General features: G+C 34.4%; 1 protein-coding gene across 1 annotated transcript; it reads right to left on the bottom strand.

The window, feature by feature from the left end:
- Positions 1-256: 256 nt before the first annotated feature.
- LOC104545536 (A-kinase anchor protein 9-like) lies at positions 257-17,402 on the bottom strand (the record flags this gene model as incomplete). The annotated part of the gene is made up of 10 exons (XM_010190708.1): positions 257-336; positions 1,086-1,299; positions 2,538-2,941; positions 3,047-3,385; positions 3,527-4,982; positions 5,532-5,729; positions 6,704-6,859; positions 9,427-9,597; positions 10,005-10,058; positions 17,358-17,402. Coding segments are annotated over 10 exons (3,117 nt in total), but the record flags the coding sequence as incomplete, so codon positions are not given.
- Positions 17,403-17,553: the final 151 nt, after the last annotated feature.

The following is a 17,553-nucleotide window of genomic DNA, read 5'->3' as shown; positions in this document are numbered from 1 at the left end:
CATCCTGTGTGTCAATATGTGTGTGACATCAGACTGTTGTTAAATCAAAAATGTATACCCACAGACATACAGAAAGGAAGAAAATACTTCCAAACTATTAGATATCAGATAAACATTGGATAGAAGATTAAGACTGAGTACAAAACATAATAATTGTCTGGACAAAGAGATAAAACAGTTTAGGAAAACTCAATTTACTCATAATTTTTAGTTTTCAAAATTTACATTTTAACAAAGGCTTTTTGTTAAGTCTTACCTGAGCAAGCCTAGAGCATTCCTCAGTTACAGCTTCATTCAGCTTTTCTATAAGTCTTTGTGTAGATTTGACTTCATCATCTATGAATAAAAATTATTCATATTATTTTAAAACACCAGATGCATAACAACTTTTCAAAGGTGTAATCTCATGCCTCAGTGAGGTTGTCTCTTCAGTGCCTAAAAAAGCATAGTTTTTTCTTCCCCTCTTGTTTCATCACACAGAGAGATTCAGTTATTATGGTAGAACTGCACGTTTAAGAGGAGTAAGCAGTAAGAAATGGATTTGTGTGTTAGTGACCTCTAGAAATATCAGATTTTACAGAAACATACTAGAGGGCAAATAACTTACGCCAAAAAATTACACAAGTGCAAATCATGGAGTGACAGAAAAAGTAGGGATGGAAAACCATCATGATAACATAAAAGCTCACTAAGGCAAAAAGTAGTAGTAAATTAGCTTACTTAATGGGCAGGGAGTCAATGCAGGAATCCAAAGAACAGAGAATGAAACAAGCTCAAAAATATTTTGTTTATGGTTTTGCTTATTATTTTAGAGAGGAGTACAACCTTATAGGTGAATCTATTATATATTTCTTTACAATTAACTTACCTAATACAAACAGCAAAACATGAATTGTAGTATTTCCTATTCCTGAGTAATAGATGACTTGTAATGGGTAAACAACTTGAAAAAAGAAACAATTTAAAAATGTTCTGTAAAAACAATGTATTGGACAGCTACATACACAAACTCTTCTGCTTGTTTTCTTTTAAAGACACCGTTTTTCATATTAAGAGCTTGATTCCCATAGTTTTGGTCAAGTTACCTGCTTGTTGAATTTTCAAGGTCTGGAGCTCCAGCTGATGCATTTTTTTAAGATCGTTCATCTCTTGTAGATGACTGCGTACAAGCTCCTCTTTAAGACTGCAAAGTGCACTCTCTTTTTCTGCTTTCAGGTACTCACGAACCTGATCTACATGAGTTGAATAAACCAAGGACAGGCAAATGCGCTGTGCTTCCATCTGTAGCTGCAAATCAGTCTGAATAAAAATACACATTTTACAAACAGTGAGAAACAAGAAAACAAAAAACTCCTGCCTTTGCAAATTTCTCAAATTAATATTGTGTTGAATGGAACGTTGCATATTAGGTTAATCTGGCATACGTTACGTTAATTTAGGCTAATCTGAAAAATTGAATTGTAATAAAATACCATGACACTTCTTCAACTTAAAATAAAAATCAAACTAAAAATCAACAAAACTCAATATGCTTAAATTCCTACTTCAGAGCAATAAAAACTCAATTAATTTTACTCCGATGAATTGAGAGTAATATCACTACCAACACATTAAATTTAGAAAGTTCACTCCAAGTACAGAAAAAAGACAGACGTTAAAAATAATTGATTTCCAAGGCTTGTAGTTTCAGTCTGCACTTTTGGGAAAGCTATTGCTAAAGAAAAACCTTGTTTAGGATATCCCAATACTGAGCAATTTAGAGTCCAAGTTTGAAAAGGATTTTAGACACCTCTAGACCACAATGATCTTTTAGCCATATTGCATCCTCATTTAAAATAAATAAAATAAAAAATTAGATTATATAGCTCTAGCTCTATTTATAATCTCACAATTGTTTCCAATGTGCTTGTCATTTTATTTCTTAGGAAATGAATGAACTATAACACAACACAAAATGAGGCAGTGGTGGTATTAGTTCATTGTTAGGTGGATTTTCAGAACATGAAAACAACAAACCGATCTAAAAAAATTGGTGGAAAACTGGTTAGCATCTATTTCTACAAAAACCTCATATACATACTTCCTGCAGCATACTATTCAACTTCATCATTGTATATAAAGCCAGACTTACAATTCCAGCACCTAATTAAATACTGGTAATTGAATACTTGGTGATTTTTATTGGCAAATAATAATCCTTTCCATACTACCCGCACCTCATTTACAACACCAAAAATACAAGAAAAAATTATCCAGTAGAATACAGAGATTGGTTAAGGGAAGAGTATTTCTTTCACTGAAAAACAGCATCCTCACGAATACTGACTATGGTTATCATCCTGGTGGATAAATACAATTTCCTGGTGGATCCTGAATCTTCAGGTCCACTTTCAGCCATTGGCCACAATTCTGCACACATGACCATGCACCTGTACTTCAAGGCAGCCAATAGGAAAAATATGACGCAAATTTCCAAGTGCAAGCTCCTACAGATTTTCATAGGTAAATTATTTTCTATACTGCTTTATGTAACGTACCTGTTCTGATTTCAGGGCATCCACTTGCTGCTGCAGATGATTTTCACCCAGTGTAATGGCTGTTAATGATGTTTCATCTGTCTGCCTGTCTGTCATCCCATGCAAATGTTCTACAAAGGACTGCTGTTCTGGTTTCAACATTTGCTGAGCTTCCTTTTGTTTTGTTGTCTCATGACCGATATCTTTACTCAAACCCAGATTTCCTCTTACATTAGTTCCTTCATCAGCTTTACTCCTTGGACTGTGGGTTTTATTTCTACTTTCAGATGCTGGAGCGGCAGTCTTTAGAGATTTTCCTTTAGAGTATTTTGTCTTGGGGTTATTACTACTACTGTTTCCTTTCTGAGCATGGTTAATTATGACTTCTAGCTCTTTACATTTTGCTAGAACTTGTTCTTTCTCATCTTTTAAGCATTTAACTTTTTCATTTAAATGACAAATTTCACTATGCTTTGACTTCAACTGTTCAGAGAGATCAGAAAGTCTCAGGGATAATTCCAGTTTCTCACGCTGGGTAACCTCAAGCTTTTCCGCAAGTTCTGTCGTATCTTTCTCAACAACTTCTCCAGCCTCAAACATGTCTGCCCTGGATGGCTTGATTTCTTCACTGCCTTCAAAACCATAATTTTTAGTTTTAAATAAAACTGGTCTACTGCTTTGTAAGTGCTGAAGTTTTTCATTCAAAGCTTTGAGTTTGCTTTTATATTCAGCTTCCTGCCTATTTTTGTTCTCTTCTAACTCAGTTTTTGCCTTCAGAAGAGTTGCACGTTCCTTCTGCAGCTCTTCATAATTAGCTTCAAGTTTTTTCTCAGTAAAGGAAAAGGCACTCTTCTGCCTTTCAGCATCCTCTTGGAGTTGACCATTTTGGTTTTTAAGTTGCTCATTTTCAGTAATCAGCTTTTCTATTCTTTTTTGCAATTCCAAAATTTCTGACTTAGAGCTAACACTATTGCTAAAAATGACATTTTCATCAGAGCTTAACAACATACTTTTTAATTTCTCCTCCAGAATTTTGTTTTCCCCCTTAAGAAGGTTATTTTGTGTTTCAAGTTGTGAACACTTGTTTTGAAGGCTATCTTCTCTCTCCCTCATTTGTTCCTGCATCAACTCTGTTTTAAGTTGAAGCTCCTGAATTTCTTGTTCAAGGGTACCTTTTTCTTTTTCCTCTTGCCTGAGCACTTCAATCTCCTTCTGCAGCTCATGGATTTGAAGTGACATTTCTTCAGATTTAGAATTTACAATAGACTGTTGTAAATCTTTCAGGTTTGAAATCTCTGATATCAACTGATTTTGTTTTGTGATTAAGCTGTCCTTTTCACATTGCATGGCTTCTATCTTTTGACTCATTTCATTTTGTACCTTATCTAACAGTTGTTTATGGTGCATATTCAAGTTATCTTTAAGGTTTTCCATATTCACCATGTGCTCTTTTTGTAAATCATCTTTAAGTCTGGAAAGTTCCTCTTCATGACTAAACAGAAGCTTTGTTCTCAGTCTCTCCAATTCTGCTTCTTGAGATTCTGCCATCCTGTCCAGAACTGCATCCTTCTCCCTTTCTAGCATTTCAAGTTTTATTTTGTAATTTGTAACTTCTGCCTCATGTTTTAATTCCAATTCCTTCCTAAATTCAGAGGCAGAAGCCAGCTGTGTTTTTAAATCTTCAATCACAAACTGGTGTTTTTCAGCTTCATTTAATCTACATTCCATATCCACTATAGTTTGTTTGGCTCTTTGAACCTGCTCTCTTGAAAAATTCAGTTCTTGGAAAAGATCTTCAATTTTAGTTTGTTGAAGTGACTTCTCTGCTGAGATGACTTCCATCTGTTGTGACAATTCTTGCTTTATTTTTTCCCTTTCATTATCAGCATCTTGCAATTTCACATTCAATTCATTAATTTTAATATTCATTAAATGCATTTGATCTTTATTAACATTCTCATTCAAATACAGAATTGAATTTTTTTCCAATTCTACTTTTTGTTGCAAAAGGCGCTGTTCTATTTCCATTGCATGTTGCTTAATTAATTCTTGCTTCATTTGTACAATCTGCTGGCCATGCACTTCATCTAATTCAGCCTGAAGCTGTGCCAGTCGCCTTTGTGTTTCTAATTCCATTCTTTGCACAATGTCAGCTTCAGACTGGCTGTCTTTATAACATCGTTTCTGCAATTCTTCCACAGTTCCCATTAGCTGTTTTATTTCATCAGAACATTGTCTTTCTTTCTGTTTGTAGGTGGTAAGTTCAACTCTCATATTACTTATCTCCTGGTCCTTTAGTGAAATCTGTTCTTTCAATTCTTCAAGTGATTTACTGACATCTGATAATTCTTCCTTAAGCTGAAATGATTTTTTTTCTTCTTCTTCAAGTTTTGCTTCCAGCTTTTCAATTAATGCTTCCTTTTCTTGTAGCTTACTCAAATCTTCTCCCTCATTTTTGTGTTTTTCCTTTAAAAAATGAGCAAAACCATGTTCTTATTTTTAATTATCTGAACACATAAGAACTTAGCTATGTAAATACAACACCTTTCTTCAGAGCACTAGTGATAATTTATAAAAATAAGATGTAAATTATTTGCTGATCTCATTTGGACGTTTTCTGTACCTTTGGAATAGTGATAATCCCTGTCCTCCCTCCCTCCTTATTTTTATAATAACAAAAATCTGGTGCAATCTACTGAAAAAATTGTCTCTTGTCACTTTTAATGACATTTAACTATTTTAGGTACTTATGTTTTCCATGAAGGATAATTAAAAAAATATTTCTGCAACTTTTAAAAGCATGGTACATAATACTAACATAAAAATTTCAGTTTTAAATTATATACGTATTACGTGTTAGTTAACAGAAGCAGTATTAAAAACTTGAAATCTTCGTATGAATTATATGCAGCACACTCATAATCTGTGCTTTGTCCCTTACATTTCAAAGGAACTACAAAATCCTGAAAATAAAAGACAGATTAGGAAAAAGGATCTTTCTAGTAAGGAACACACCATATCATATGTTGTGATTTTGTCCTGAAGGTGTGTAATCCGCACTTCCAATTCTTCATTCTTTTTTTGATAATTCTTCAGCAGACATTCTTGTTCTTCTAGCTGTTGCTGATGTGTAAGTATCTGTTGCTTGGCTTGCAATAAATCAGCAGCTGTGCAACTATGGCTGGTGTTCCTTAGGGCTTCACTTGCCTGCAACTTGAATGTTAAAAAAATAAAAGCTAAAATAGATCAAGTTTTTCAGAAACAGCTTGCATTACAGAAAGAATGATCTTCATTCTTCCACATCACAAGCCCAAAGCCTATTACAATATTTTATAAGTTCTTTTAGGAGGAACTGAAATATCCCTAATCTTTCAGGATGATCAACCTATTAAAAAATTAATATTTAATTGGTTTGTGGCGAGATAGCACAAGACAGCAGTGTCTAAGAAACATTTCTAAGTAGTAAAATGAACTAGTTGCAGTCACTGTCCCCAAAATCAGATTTTTAATAATAAAAACTCTGGCTTTAGAATAGAATCTTAAGCTCAAAAAAGCTATATAGAGTACTTAAATGGCAGAATTTACAATACTCAACTACAATACTCAACTGCAAGATTGTAAACTGTAGTCACACAGATTATCAGTGTGTCCATGGATCCTCAATCATCAGTGCTTTTTGGAACACATGCTTTTCTGAAACATAACTTTGTTATTTAAATTATCTTCTAATAACACCACAAGAGGCAGGTTTTACCCAAAAATATAGGAAGGACTGGGGCATGAAATGGTGGCTCACTAAAGTTGATGGCTGATTGTTTTGATTTCAAAGGGAACAAGTTGGATTTCAGCCCAAAACTCTGATAACTAATTACACGAGTGTTTTTCCCTAAGATAAATGCCATTGTCTAGTATTTATCAGAAGCTATAACCACATAAAAGGGAAGGAAACAGACTAATCTTTATTGTTTTACAGTGAATTAGTACAATAAACCAGGTGCAATAATGATAACTGTAGGACCGATAAAGTGACTGCTATTCTATAACAAGAGACAAATTCTTCAAAAATGCACAAAAAATGTACAAAAAAAATTCTGTGTTTCTGCATGAAGTAGCCATTTATGGACCCTCCAACACCAATTGACACCAATTTTCAAACCCAAGTAAGTACTGGTAGCATCGTAACTTACGTGCTGAAACTGAATTTGCAGTTTTTGACTTTGTTCAGTAAGCTCTAAGAACTCCCTCATAGTTTCATCCTTTTCTTTCCGTGCCTGCTGTAGGTTAGTAGTGAGCTGAGTGATAATGTCATCTCTTTTTTTGATAGCAGCTTCAAATTCTTGCAGCTACAAAAAATTAAGCTTTTAGTGCACATCAAAGCCACAAAAAACCCTCCACCAAAATTAACTTACTCTTGTTAAATAACTTAATGTATACATATAACAAATAACTTATTTCCTACTTGTTAAGTAGGAATCCCCAACCTCTCCATTTAAAAGATGTCACACAGACCTACCAGAGCATTTATGTACTCACAAAGCCTATCTGCAAATACTTCAGAAAGAGATATTTTACCCCTCATTTAACAATATGACCTCTCTATAAAAATCTATTTATCAAAGAACAATATCTGAACCTTCAAGAAAGTTAATTAGTTAAATATATAAAATGCTTTTAAACTAAAAAGCGTGGCGACATAAACAAACCATCATAAAGGAAGCCAGAGTATCTATTCATTGTGTTTCAGCAATTTTGTACAGCTACTCATGTCCACACACTTTTCTCACAAGAAATGCAAGTTATATCATCTCTCCCTGAAAGTGCAATAAATTGCATTTATCGTACATAGCTACTATGCAGTATCCTACATTGTGAACATTGTGAGAAAATGAGCTCAAGCTGCAAAAGTGATACAGTGGATTTACTAGATGAATCTTTTGCAATTTGTAATGATGAAGAAATGATAAAAGTACAGAAAGAAGTCCTTTGCAAGTGTTTTATTTTTTCTAGGATTACACTCAGGCAGCCATAAATTCTACAGTATTAACTAGGACTATTTTAATGTGCAATTATACAAATAGATATGCTACTCACTTCGAAGTCACTTTGTCAATTTGAACTCATTCAAGGTTCACCTCTACAGATATTGCAAATTTCGTAAACCATCAGTAACCTTCTGTAACTGTTTTGTTCACAACGCTCTGAAAAAGAAGCTCCTCTAGGTTGTATGCTGAGTCTTAAAGTAAACTTGTAACAGTTCCACATAAAGCTTACTGATTTCGAGGATAGGGATGTTATTCAGTGGGACATAAAAACCCAGAAGTCTCTAAAACCAGATGCCAAACTATGCAAAAAACCTGAGGAAATTCTTTCGGGGTTCTTTTCAGAACACTGCAGCGAACTCTTACTTTAAAAGCACGGATCTAGTGGAAATGCTAATGTTTGTTATAATAGAGAAAATTGGGAAAACATTAGACACTCAAGTGTGTCATACCTTTCCTTCTGCATCTGTTCAATTAAATTGAATAACTAAATTGACCTGTTCTGTTATATAAGAATTTACTTTCTTTTAAATTCAATCTTTTTCTTTAACAAACAGGCAGATCTAAAGCACATAACATATCTTCTGTGCTCCCCTGTTACAATTCTTTTGTTTCTTTTGAAAAATAAATAATATACACATTTCTTAACTGAGTTATTATGCACTATATCACTACCATACAAAAATATGCCGCAACTATTAAAATATTATTGTACCACAGCTTTTGTTTTAATGTATTTTTAATTTATTTTAAAAGTAATAATCTATTGCATAGTAATAGTAATCCAATAGTAATCCATTATTGCAATAGTAGTGCCATTTAAAAAATGCAAACATTTTCACTTTCATCTTTTTCAGGGAAAACTAACAGTAGTCACAATTGTGAGAAACAAATTATGCTTATGTTCTTTATTTTGCTATAATTATGACTATTATATTTAGCACAACAGATACAAGATACAGTAATTAGAAGGTAAGTTTGACTTAAAATGCAACACCAGAGATTCACCAACAAAGGAATGATAAACCACCTCCTCCAGGGCAACTAGCTGAAGATCACTCTAGTATGGTGGAAAACATGACATCCATTTTCACAGATAAAATACAAATTAAAGCAGAAAAAATTATAATTATACAATAATAATGAAGGTGAAAATGTCTGAATATTAGAACAATTTTGGTATTCTGTAGTACTTTGCAAAAAAACAAAATCACAATTATGTGACCTGAATCCAAATTAAAAGAGATAAGTAAGACATGAAGCATGACAAAGCACTGACTTCAATTCATTGCATCATTTGCTTAACCTGGAAGAATAAATATTTATTATTCATTACTTTAAAACCTAACCTTAAATTCCAATGGTGTTTCTGAAATAAGAAATACTTCCTTGCAACTGCAAGTTATTAGATTAAAACATTCTGACACAATTGCCTTATATTTCAGACTGTGACGTCTGACATACAAATACATTTTTGGTTCAAGGATCAACTCAGTTATATAATTCCTTAGGAAGTAAAACCTGAATTTTTTTGTTCTTGGAGGAAGATGAAGGTATTAAGAAAATGCAGTCTTTGCATGACTAGAGAATTAGGGCTTTTCTTGAAGAAAATCATGTTTCCATTCCTGATTTGAAGAAAGTCACTACTGGAATTGAAGTCACAAAATACAGAGAAAAAGGACACACAATGGAAATGCCATTCAAAGAAACAGAGCATATGGTATGTGACTGAAAGAAATTATGTGCAGTTCCATATCACACACTGCCTGCATTCTGAACAGCTGCCATTAAGTGTGAACTCTTTCAGGTGATGCTCTGCATTTTTCCATGTAACCGAGTAGCAAGTAGAAAGCAACGTAAGGTAATTATACCTGTTGCAATCCTTCTGTACCATAGGCTGCCCTCATTTCTTCTAGCTCTCTGTTTAGCTCTTCAATCTCTTGTTGTTTCCCAGCCAATTCATTCTCCATCATCTCTAGCTGCGTGTCAGAGTGCTGCGCTCCATGCTCAGAACCAATCTCTCCAACTCCAAATTCTTCTTCCTAAATCAATCCAAGTTCCTTAACATGCGAATTTTTTATGCTTTATCACACAGTAAGTAAACTCAAATATCAAATTCTGTATCAAACACCACCTTTGTACATTAACATACAATACAGCATCAAAGATCTTATTGCCATGGTAACCTCCTTTGTTAGTATTATTCACACCTCAAAAGCACCGAGATAAAGCATTTTTGTAAGTTCTGCTTTATAATTTTAGCCTTAATAGAATAAATTGCATTTCGAGTTTAATGATACATTATATTAATACATAACAAGCAATGCAGATGCAGAGCACAGCATGCAAAATAAAGTATTAGTCAGCAACATAGTTTTTGTTCAAAACAAACTGTTTGAGGTTTTTAGTATTCACCATTAGTATTACCAGTCAATTAGCAATACTGTACCCTGATTAAGTCTGCGGGTATAGCTGTTCTTGTCACAAAACTGCAACCATTTACCTGTATAAAGACAATTTCTAAATGCATTATTATTTGAAATACAGCTTGATTTTTATTTTCCATTAATTTGAATCTTATCTTATGATTCCTGCAGTCCCATGGGAGTATTTATGCTACAAAAATTTATTTCATTTGAAACACAAAGCAGTTTTATATATAGTAAATTCCACCAAAGTAAGCATAGGTAACAGGTAAACCACCCAAAAATGCAAAATTAGATACTACTGCCTAAAATCAAAAAACGTATTATGAATTTAACCATCTAGAGAAAAGAAAGGAATTCAGATTTAAAGGTCAATGCAAAGCTTTATACTTTAAATGTTTTAAAATTATATGTGTAATATTGCTATATATTACTAAACATAGTTATGCTTTCCAAAAGATATTCATATAAACCAAGATTTACTATTTCTGAAAATCATCAATCTCTCAATAGTGGATGAAAGGCACTATCATAGACTCTCATCCTCAATTTAAAGGAATTTCTTAAGATTCTTAAAACAGCAGAAATTATACATTTAACATAAGATATTTGAAAAAAATCCACTTTCACTCACCTAACACTGCAAGCTCCTTCAGCTTCTATCAGAATTTCTACATACTGTGCAAACCAATAATGACAAATCTCCAAAAGGCAAGCACAAGCCAAAGTAGCAGTTACAGGTTAAAAAAAAAAAATCCAAATGAAAAGAATATGCTGAGCTCTTGTAAGTAACAACAACAGACAGGCAGGCTTTTAAAACAGCAGACCAGTGTTTTAAAAAATGAGAAAGCAAGAACAGCTGTATTTCTCCTCAGAGCTGTTTACTGCATCAGAGCCTGAAACAAAAATAATGGTACTAGAGATAGAAGGGCATCATAGCATTTCAGACCAAACTACTATGTTTACATCCAAAAAAATGAAGCTATACTGCTCAGGCATCTGTCGTAGTCTAGATCAGGGCTTATTTACAAAGGACTACCATGCCTGAAGAAATCAATTAATAGAATTAATATACCTGCCTTGGACATGAATTTGCAGAGTTCACATGGTGCCCTTTCAATTCCTGACTTCCTCAGTTAAAAGGAAGACACCACAGAGTGAGTACTATCTTATTTTAGAAAGAATAAAGAAAATTGCAGTAAACAGCAGTCCAGGCAACTCACAGAGGCACTGCACATTGTTGTGTATTGCCAGATGTTCACGCTACATTCAGTCATACAAATGTCTACATAGTGCCTGGTAACAATGTCTTTATTCAGATTTTGGCGTATGTCCCAGATTAATAACACTGGAAGTTTAACTGAAACTCTATTATGAAACACACTATTTTCCTTTTTTTATCTCCCATTTTATTTAGGTTTAATTGGTAAAGAAGTAGTGTATGATTCTTGTAATCCAGCACAGAGGACACCCTTCTTTTCCTCTGAATCATTTCTGTGTGCAACAATCAAAGATTCTTAGATGCTTCATTACAAAAGCTAGTAGGAAAGACTTAAAAGACTTATCTTATTAAATGTTCCAGACTCTTTAGCAGCTGAAATGTCTACAAAAGACCTTTTATTTATAAAAGAGATTTTGCTATGCATATTCAAAACAACTGCCTGGAACTTCAGAAATCCCACCTCATTTAACAGCATCCTAACTCAGACATCACAGAAGTGAACCCCAACAACATGGCAGTCCATCCTGTTTCTCATCGGATACCTTCCCCTTTCAAGTGCATTGTGAGTTCTGGTAAAGTGGAAGTTGAAACTGACAAGACGACAAACTGCACTGTTATCTATGGAAAAAGCAGACAGAGTGCCGCAGAAGGGTGCTGTGCTGATGGGAGCCTCACGAGCAGACTGGCAATGTCTGGAAGGATACAAATTCTGCTGTGTCAGAGCACACAGGCTGTTGGGTCGGAGTTATTAGCTTCAAAATGTATTTTTCACTCATCTGCAATATAGGAAGACTGAAGTCCAGACACCAACCTTCAATGTTAACAGATGCCTACACATGGCCTATTGAACTTCTGTGTTTTGTCTCATGGCACCAGTGGTTTACCCAGAGATCTTCTGCAAGCCCCTCAATACTACTGACGTAGACTCGTATTACTTCTTCTTTTAAAGCTTTGCATTTAACCTTTAACACTGAAATGTCCTTATGGATTAATGCCTTATGCTTAGTAACATACTTCAGCAAACAATTAAACACTTGAACAATCAAACCCCACAGCATTTTAAGATAATGGAAGCAAGGAATAACAAGAGCTCTGGATGTAACTGCATAAACAAATAACCACAAAGCAAGAAAAAATTAAATTTTACAACACATTAGGTACCTAGGAGCAATCGTTTTGGCAAACAAAAGATATGAAAAAAGTGAAGGTTATGGAAGGATGTTCTGTCTGATTTTTCTTCCTTCCTTGTGTTTTCAAAGTAATTCACAGAAATAGTATTTACTAATAAAAAGCAAAATACAATTTGTATTCTACTGGCTAAAAAACAAAGAGGAAATTTATATTGCATCAGTAGATACATATGCTTAAGACAAATAAAAGGAATCTTCCAGAGAAACACAAGGAAAACCAACCTCCACCACTGAATTAAGGCAGCGATTCATGACAATTGTCACTAGAGGTCAGGATTAAATGTATGAAAACACTGTACCGTTTTCAATGTTCTTTTAGACCTTGGGAGACCTGAAACCGTACCTCAGAAATAGCAGTAATAATACATAAAGCGTAGCTACTTATAACACTAATGCCAATACTATAGGGATTTCCCTTTATAAGTAGCAAATATAATATAGCTCAATACATACTGTTCAATCACTGGAAAATGGAGAAAATACCTCAATGCATGAAAATAATATCACCAATTACAGACTAGCAAGTGGACTTCTACTTTAAAAAGTGCTTTGATTTGGTAGTAGAAACATACAAAAGTATGGATAAAAATTTTACTTCATATTTTCATTTCGTGCCCCGCCTCCCCCGCCTCACCCTCCCCTTCCCACTTTTCTTTTACATTTTGGACATCTGATTCCTTCAGACAAATTAATAAGTAGACCTCCAACACTGCTTGTCAATGTTCTTAGCCTCTCCTCAATCTTTTAGTTATGTCACAACTGACTATATGAAACTTTATATTTATATGAAAATTACCAGTTGATGTAAGTTTGGAAAACGAATCAGTTGGTAGTTTTTTTATACTCTACAAACAAAAACAATTTTCAGCTTGTGATGAAAATAATTACAACCATATAATATAACTAAGGTTAATAACTTTTGAAGGATAACAATTGATTGCTTTTTAAAATATCATGCCTTAATATATTTCTCCACACAACAGAAGATTTTTTTTTTATGTAGTCATTAAGGTTGAGGTATATAATTTCTTTATCATTTCAAAACAAAATTAAAGAAAAGACAAACAAAGATCAACTTTGTTGACTTGATATTAACTACCATTTTTTCAGAGGTACACTTTGCAAATTGGGAAAAAAAGTCAAGAGAAAAAGAAAACAATCTGGTGGCACAGTCTTTCAGTTGTATCATAAAATTGAGGCATATGGAAGAGATTTGTGGGCAGCCTTACCTTACACAGTTAAAAAAAACTCAAAATGTTTGAAAAAGCCTAACTTAATTAGTTCTAGATTTAGACCATAATGTTAAATAGCTAATCAACATTGGAATTTAAGATTATACGGGCAAGTCTCATTCTTGCTCAAACTGAGTGATTTGTTACAAAAGGCAAGCTGGTCACGTGAGGGACTTTGACCACTCTTCAGTTCGGCTACTACCTTTGATAGTGCGGGCATTCAGACAGGTGGCAGAACAAAACTGAACCAGAGACTTTATTTACAACAAAATTGCTTCAAGACAAGAAATCTTACATAAACATTCACCAGTTCCTTCAACTTTGCTTACACAACTTCTAATTACACAAGCTTCTAATTACGTGTCTGATTAAGGCTCCTAAAGAGGGAAATACTTATCACTGAATTTTATCCAGTTCCTCAAGAGAAGGGACAGAAGAATTACACCTAACTCACTTTACTAACTATATTGAAACAATTGATTTATTACTTATTTCACTTTGAAGCATTATGGCCTCAGTTTCAACATAATTTCTGACAAAAAGACCCCACTAAAAAGAATACAAATGTTCTAAAAAATGAGTGAAAAGATGGCTCAACAGGCCTATGCTTCTACAAATGTGTGTTTTCTTAGCATTCTGAAAATGAGGTCAAGTATCTGAAAAAAAAAGTAAGCTCAAGATTTCACACAACTTCATACCTATGCTGTTAGAGACAAAACTTAACTTATTCTCATCTTCTTCAACTGGAAAGGCTTCAGATTGCTTTATTTACAGGGTGGCCATGAATATAAGTAGAGGTTTTAATAATAAAAGTAACATTACAGCTGACATGAAACATATTAAAAATTCAGTTCCTAAAATACATACATTCCTAAATATGTATTACCCAGTACCATGTTAGTATTCACAAGTTTTGCATTGCCTACTTATGTCTTAGAAAATAACTCCTGGGGAGGTAAAAAGTGTTCACGCAGGCATGAGAATAAGAAGTGCCTACAAATGCAGCTGTCATTGCATTTTTGAGGAAATCTGGAATTTTGAAGAAATCTACAATTTTTAAAAGGGACTTTCAGAAGGCAGTCTGGCTGCAATTCTGTTGTTTTTAGGATGTCAAATATTGTTCCCCAATATACTTTGTAGGTACCTACAGAAATCTTTGAAGAAGAAACAGGGTAAAGTTAAGTGTTTAGATGTGAAAATTCACTTTAAAACGAGAGCTTTGAATTCAACTGATACTAACAACAAAACACTGAAATTTAAAACATTCAGAATTATCATGAGACATTATGCCAGATGTTTTCTGTATTCTGTCTCCTTGTGCAAAGATGTGTTTTCTCAAGCTTTTGCAATCAGTCTCCAACACTGCTTCCTACAACCTCAGACGCGATCAAAGTTTTAGTCGTACTTCATTACATACGCAATACCTCTCACTTGTAAAAATACACAAACATCAATGCCATTGTCAAGTGTTTACAAGGGTTCATTCTTCACATACTGCATATTCCATTTAATAGCAACCACATACCATGGTGACACATATTCTAAAAAGGTACAGTGAGGCCACAACAGTTGTTCAAAAGTGTATTTGCTACACTCTCAGTGGCAGACTGTGTGCACATACTGCCCTATCATGTGGCCATACATAAAGCAAACTCAGATTCTTTTTGTTGTTTGCTACTTTAATTTCTTGGACAAAATAAAACATGTTTTATCTATGAAAAATATGAAATCTTTAAACTGATTATTTTCCCTCAGGTAGAGTTTGCTTCAACTCCTTGCACCTACCTCTCCATAAAAATTTATTTTTAATTTCAATTTAATAATAGTCTTTTAATCTTTTATTTACACCACTACCCAGCAGCTGGACTGGAATCTTCTATTCCAAAAGTGCTGGTCTCAGATTTTTTTTTTAAATTTATATCACAAAAGCCATGCCGTAAGAATGATCACAACTGAGCAGACCAAAGATCCGTATGGTTCAGTATTCTGTATTTGAAAGTAGCCAACAGTGAATGTGAAGGAATGTTTTCCTTGTACTCCCAAGTGTCCTCTCCGAATGCATGAGAAGACAGTGAGGATGCTTAGAAACAAGGACAGGACAAGAGACAGGCAAAGAATTCAACTGAAAAGGCTGACACCAAATCTATGGAGGGAGCTGTAACTGGGATTTGATGAGAGGAGGTTGGAAAGAAAAACTAGTGCTTTCATCTGGAACAAGTTGAGCTGAACTTTAGGAGGATCCCAACATAAAAAGAGGAAATAAAGGAGAAAAGACTTGCAAGTGAGAGGGAGAAAAAATATTAAAAGAAGAAGGAAGGAGAAACAATGCTTGGATGAAGTTGAAGAGCCTGTAAGACTGAGCTAAGAAACCAAGCAAGAGGAAGAAAGGGACAGGCAAGGGAAAGTAAAAAGATTGTCAAGAGCTATTTCAGAGAAGGAAAGAATTTACAAAAAGCTAAAGGATAGAAAACAGACACAGAGCAGGACAAGAGAATCAACTGGGAGAAGGAACAAGTGAAGACACAGTATTTAAGCTGGGAAAGGAAAGTTCTTCCAGTTTCCAGGGCATGTCTAGACTGCCCACTGTGGTAATGATTCTACTTCTGCACCATGCAGTGCAACAGGTCAAGGACACATTGTCCGTGTGTATGTTCCCTTAGGCTTCAGAATAAGCAGCTCTAATACTGGTATGGAACAAACAGTTATTCCAAGGCATAGTCACCTTTCTCTTACAAAAGGCTAAATCAAGAGAGGAACAAAGCATTCTACACCAATACTTCAGCAGTGGGGACTCATTTGATTACTTCATCCCCTCTTTCTTGTTGCCAAGCTTAAGATTCTGGGGTGAGTTTTGCAGAAGCGTTTAGCACAGAGATCTGCAAAACAAAACCCAAATTCCCACTACAATAAGTGGTTGTTTGAGGCATGAAAAATTAATTTTTTAAATCAGAAACTATTTACTGTGCTCAGATATTCTGTGGCTATTTCTTGCAAGTATGTTCTTGACCCACATTTATGCATGAGGTAGTTTAATCTTAACAAAAATAATAAACTCTTTCATTTGGCAAGACCAAAGTTCCATACATGCTACTACTCTGATATGACAGAGAATAGTAGTAGACACCAATGTGTGGTGGGTTGACTCTGGCCAGCAGCTAGGCCTCCCCCCAGACACTCACTTCCCCACCAGTGGGATGGAGGAGAGAACTCAAAGGGTAAAAGCAAGAAAAACCCATGGGCTGAGATAAAGACAGCTTAATAAGTGAAAGAAAACAAAACAAAACTCCCAAACAAGTGATGCAAAGGGAATCCCTCACCACCTCCCACCAGCTGACTGACACCCAGCCAGTCGCTGAGCAAGGCTGCTTAGGAACTTGTTAAAATGTATCCAACTTCTTAAATAGTTTCACACAGAAAATTAGTAGAAATTATGCACAGCCACAACTCCAGTGGCAACATGAAGCACTACTGCAAGCATAATGCTGACACTGTTGCAACAGTTCATTTATCTACTGCATTATTGAACATAGCAGCCATCCCATTATGTAGTTGACATAATGCTTGCTTTAATGGTACATTAACCATACCAGTGATGACGTGACAGCATTGTCAATAATATCAGGTTTGCTCATTCTTTCCTTCTCTTTTTGAAAAGTAATGCACAGCATTGCACTAAATGTGTAAAAGAAAAAGTTGAAAGAAATGTTAGGAAAAGTGTTACCTCATTCTTACCTCAGAACTGTAATCTTCTACTGTGGTAGAAATTTCACTTTCCGGCTAAAATAAAATATTAAAATATTTACAATGATGGCACTCTAAAAATTTTAAACAAGACATTTTTCCATCTGTTTCTGAGAATGTAGACTGTATTCAAAAATATTAAGGTATATATGAATTTGACTAGAATATAAATATAAATATATATATA

Source organism: Mesitornis unicolor, unplaced genomic scaffold (genome assembly GCF_000695765.1).
Source record: "Mesitornis unicolor isolate BGI_N332 unplaced genomic scaffold, ASM69576v1 Scaffold50268, whole genome shotgun sequence".
Taxonomy (NCBI): domain Eukaryota; kingdom Metazoa; phylum Chordata; class Aves; order Mesitornithiformes; family Mesitornithidae; genus Mesitornis; species Mesitornis unicolor.
Note: the sequence above shows the minus strand (reverse complement) of the source record. Positions and strands in the feature narration are given on the sequence as shown.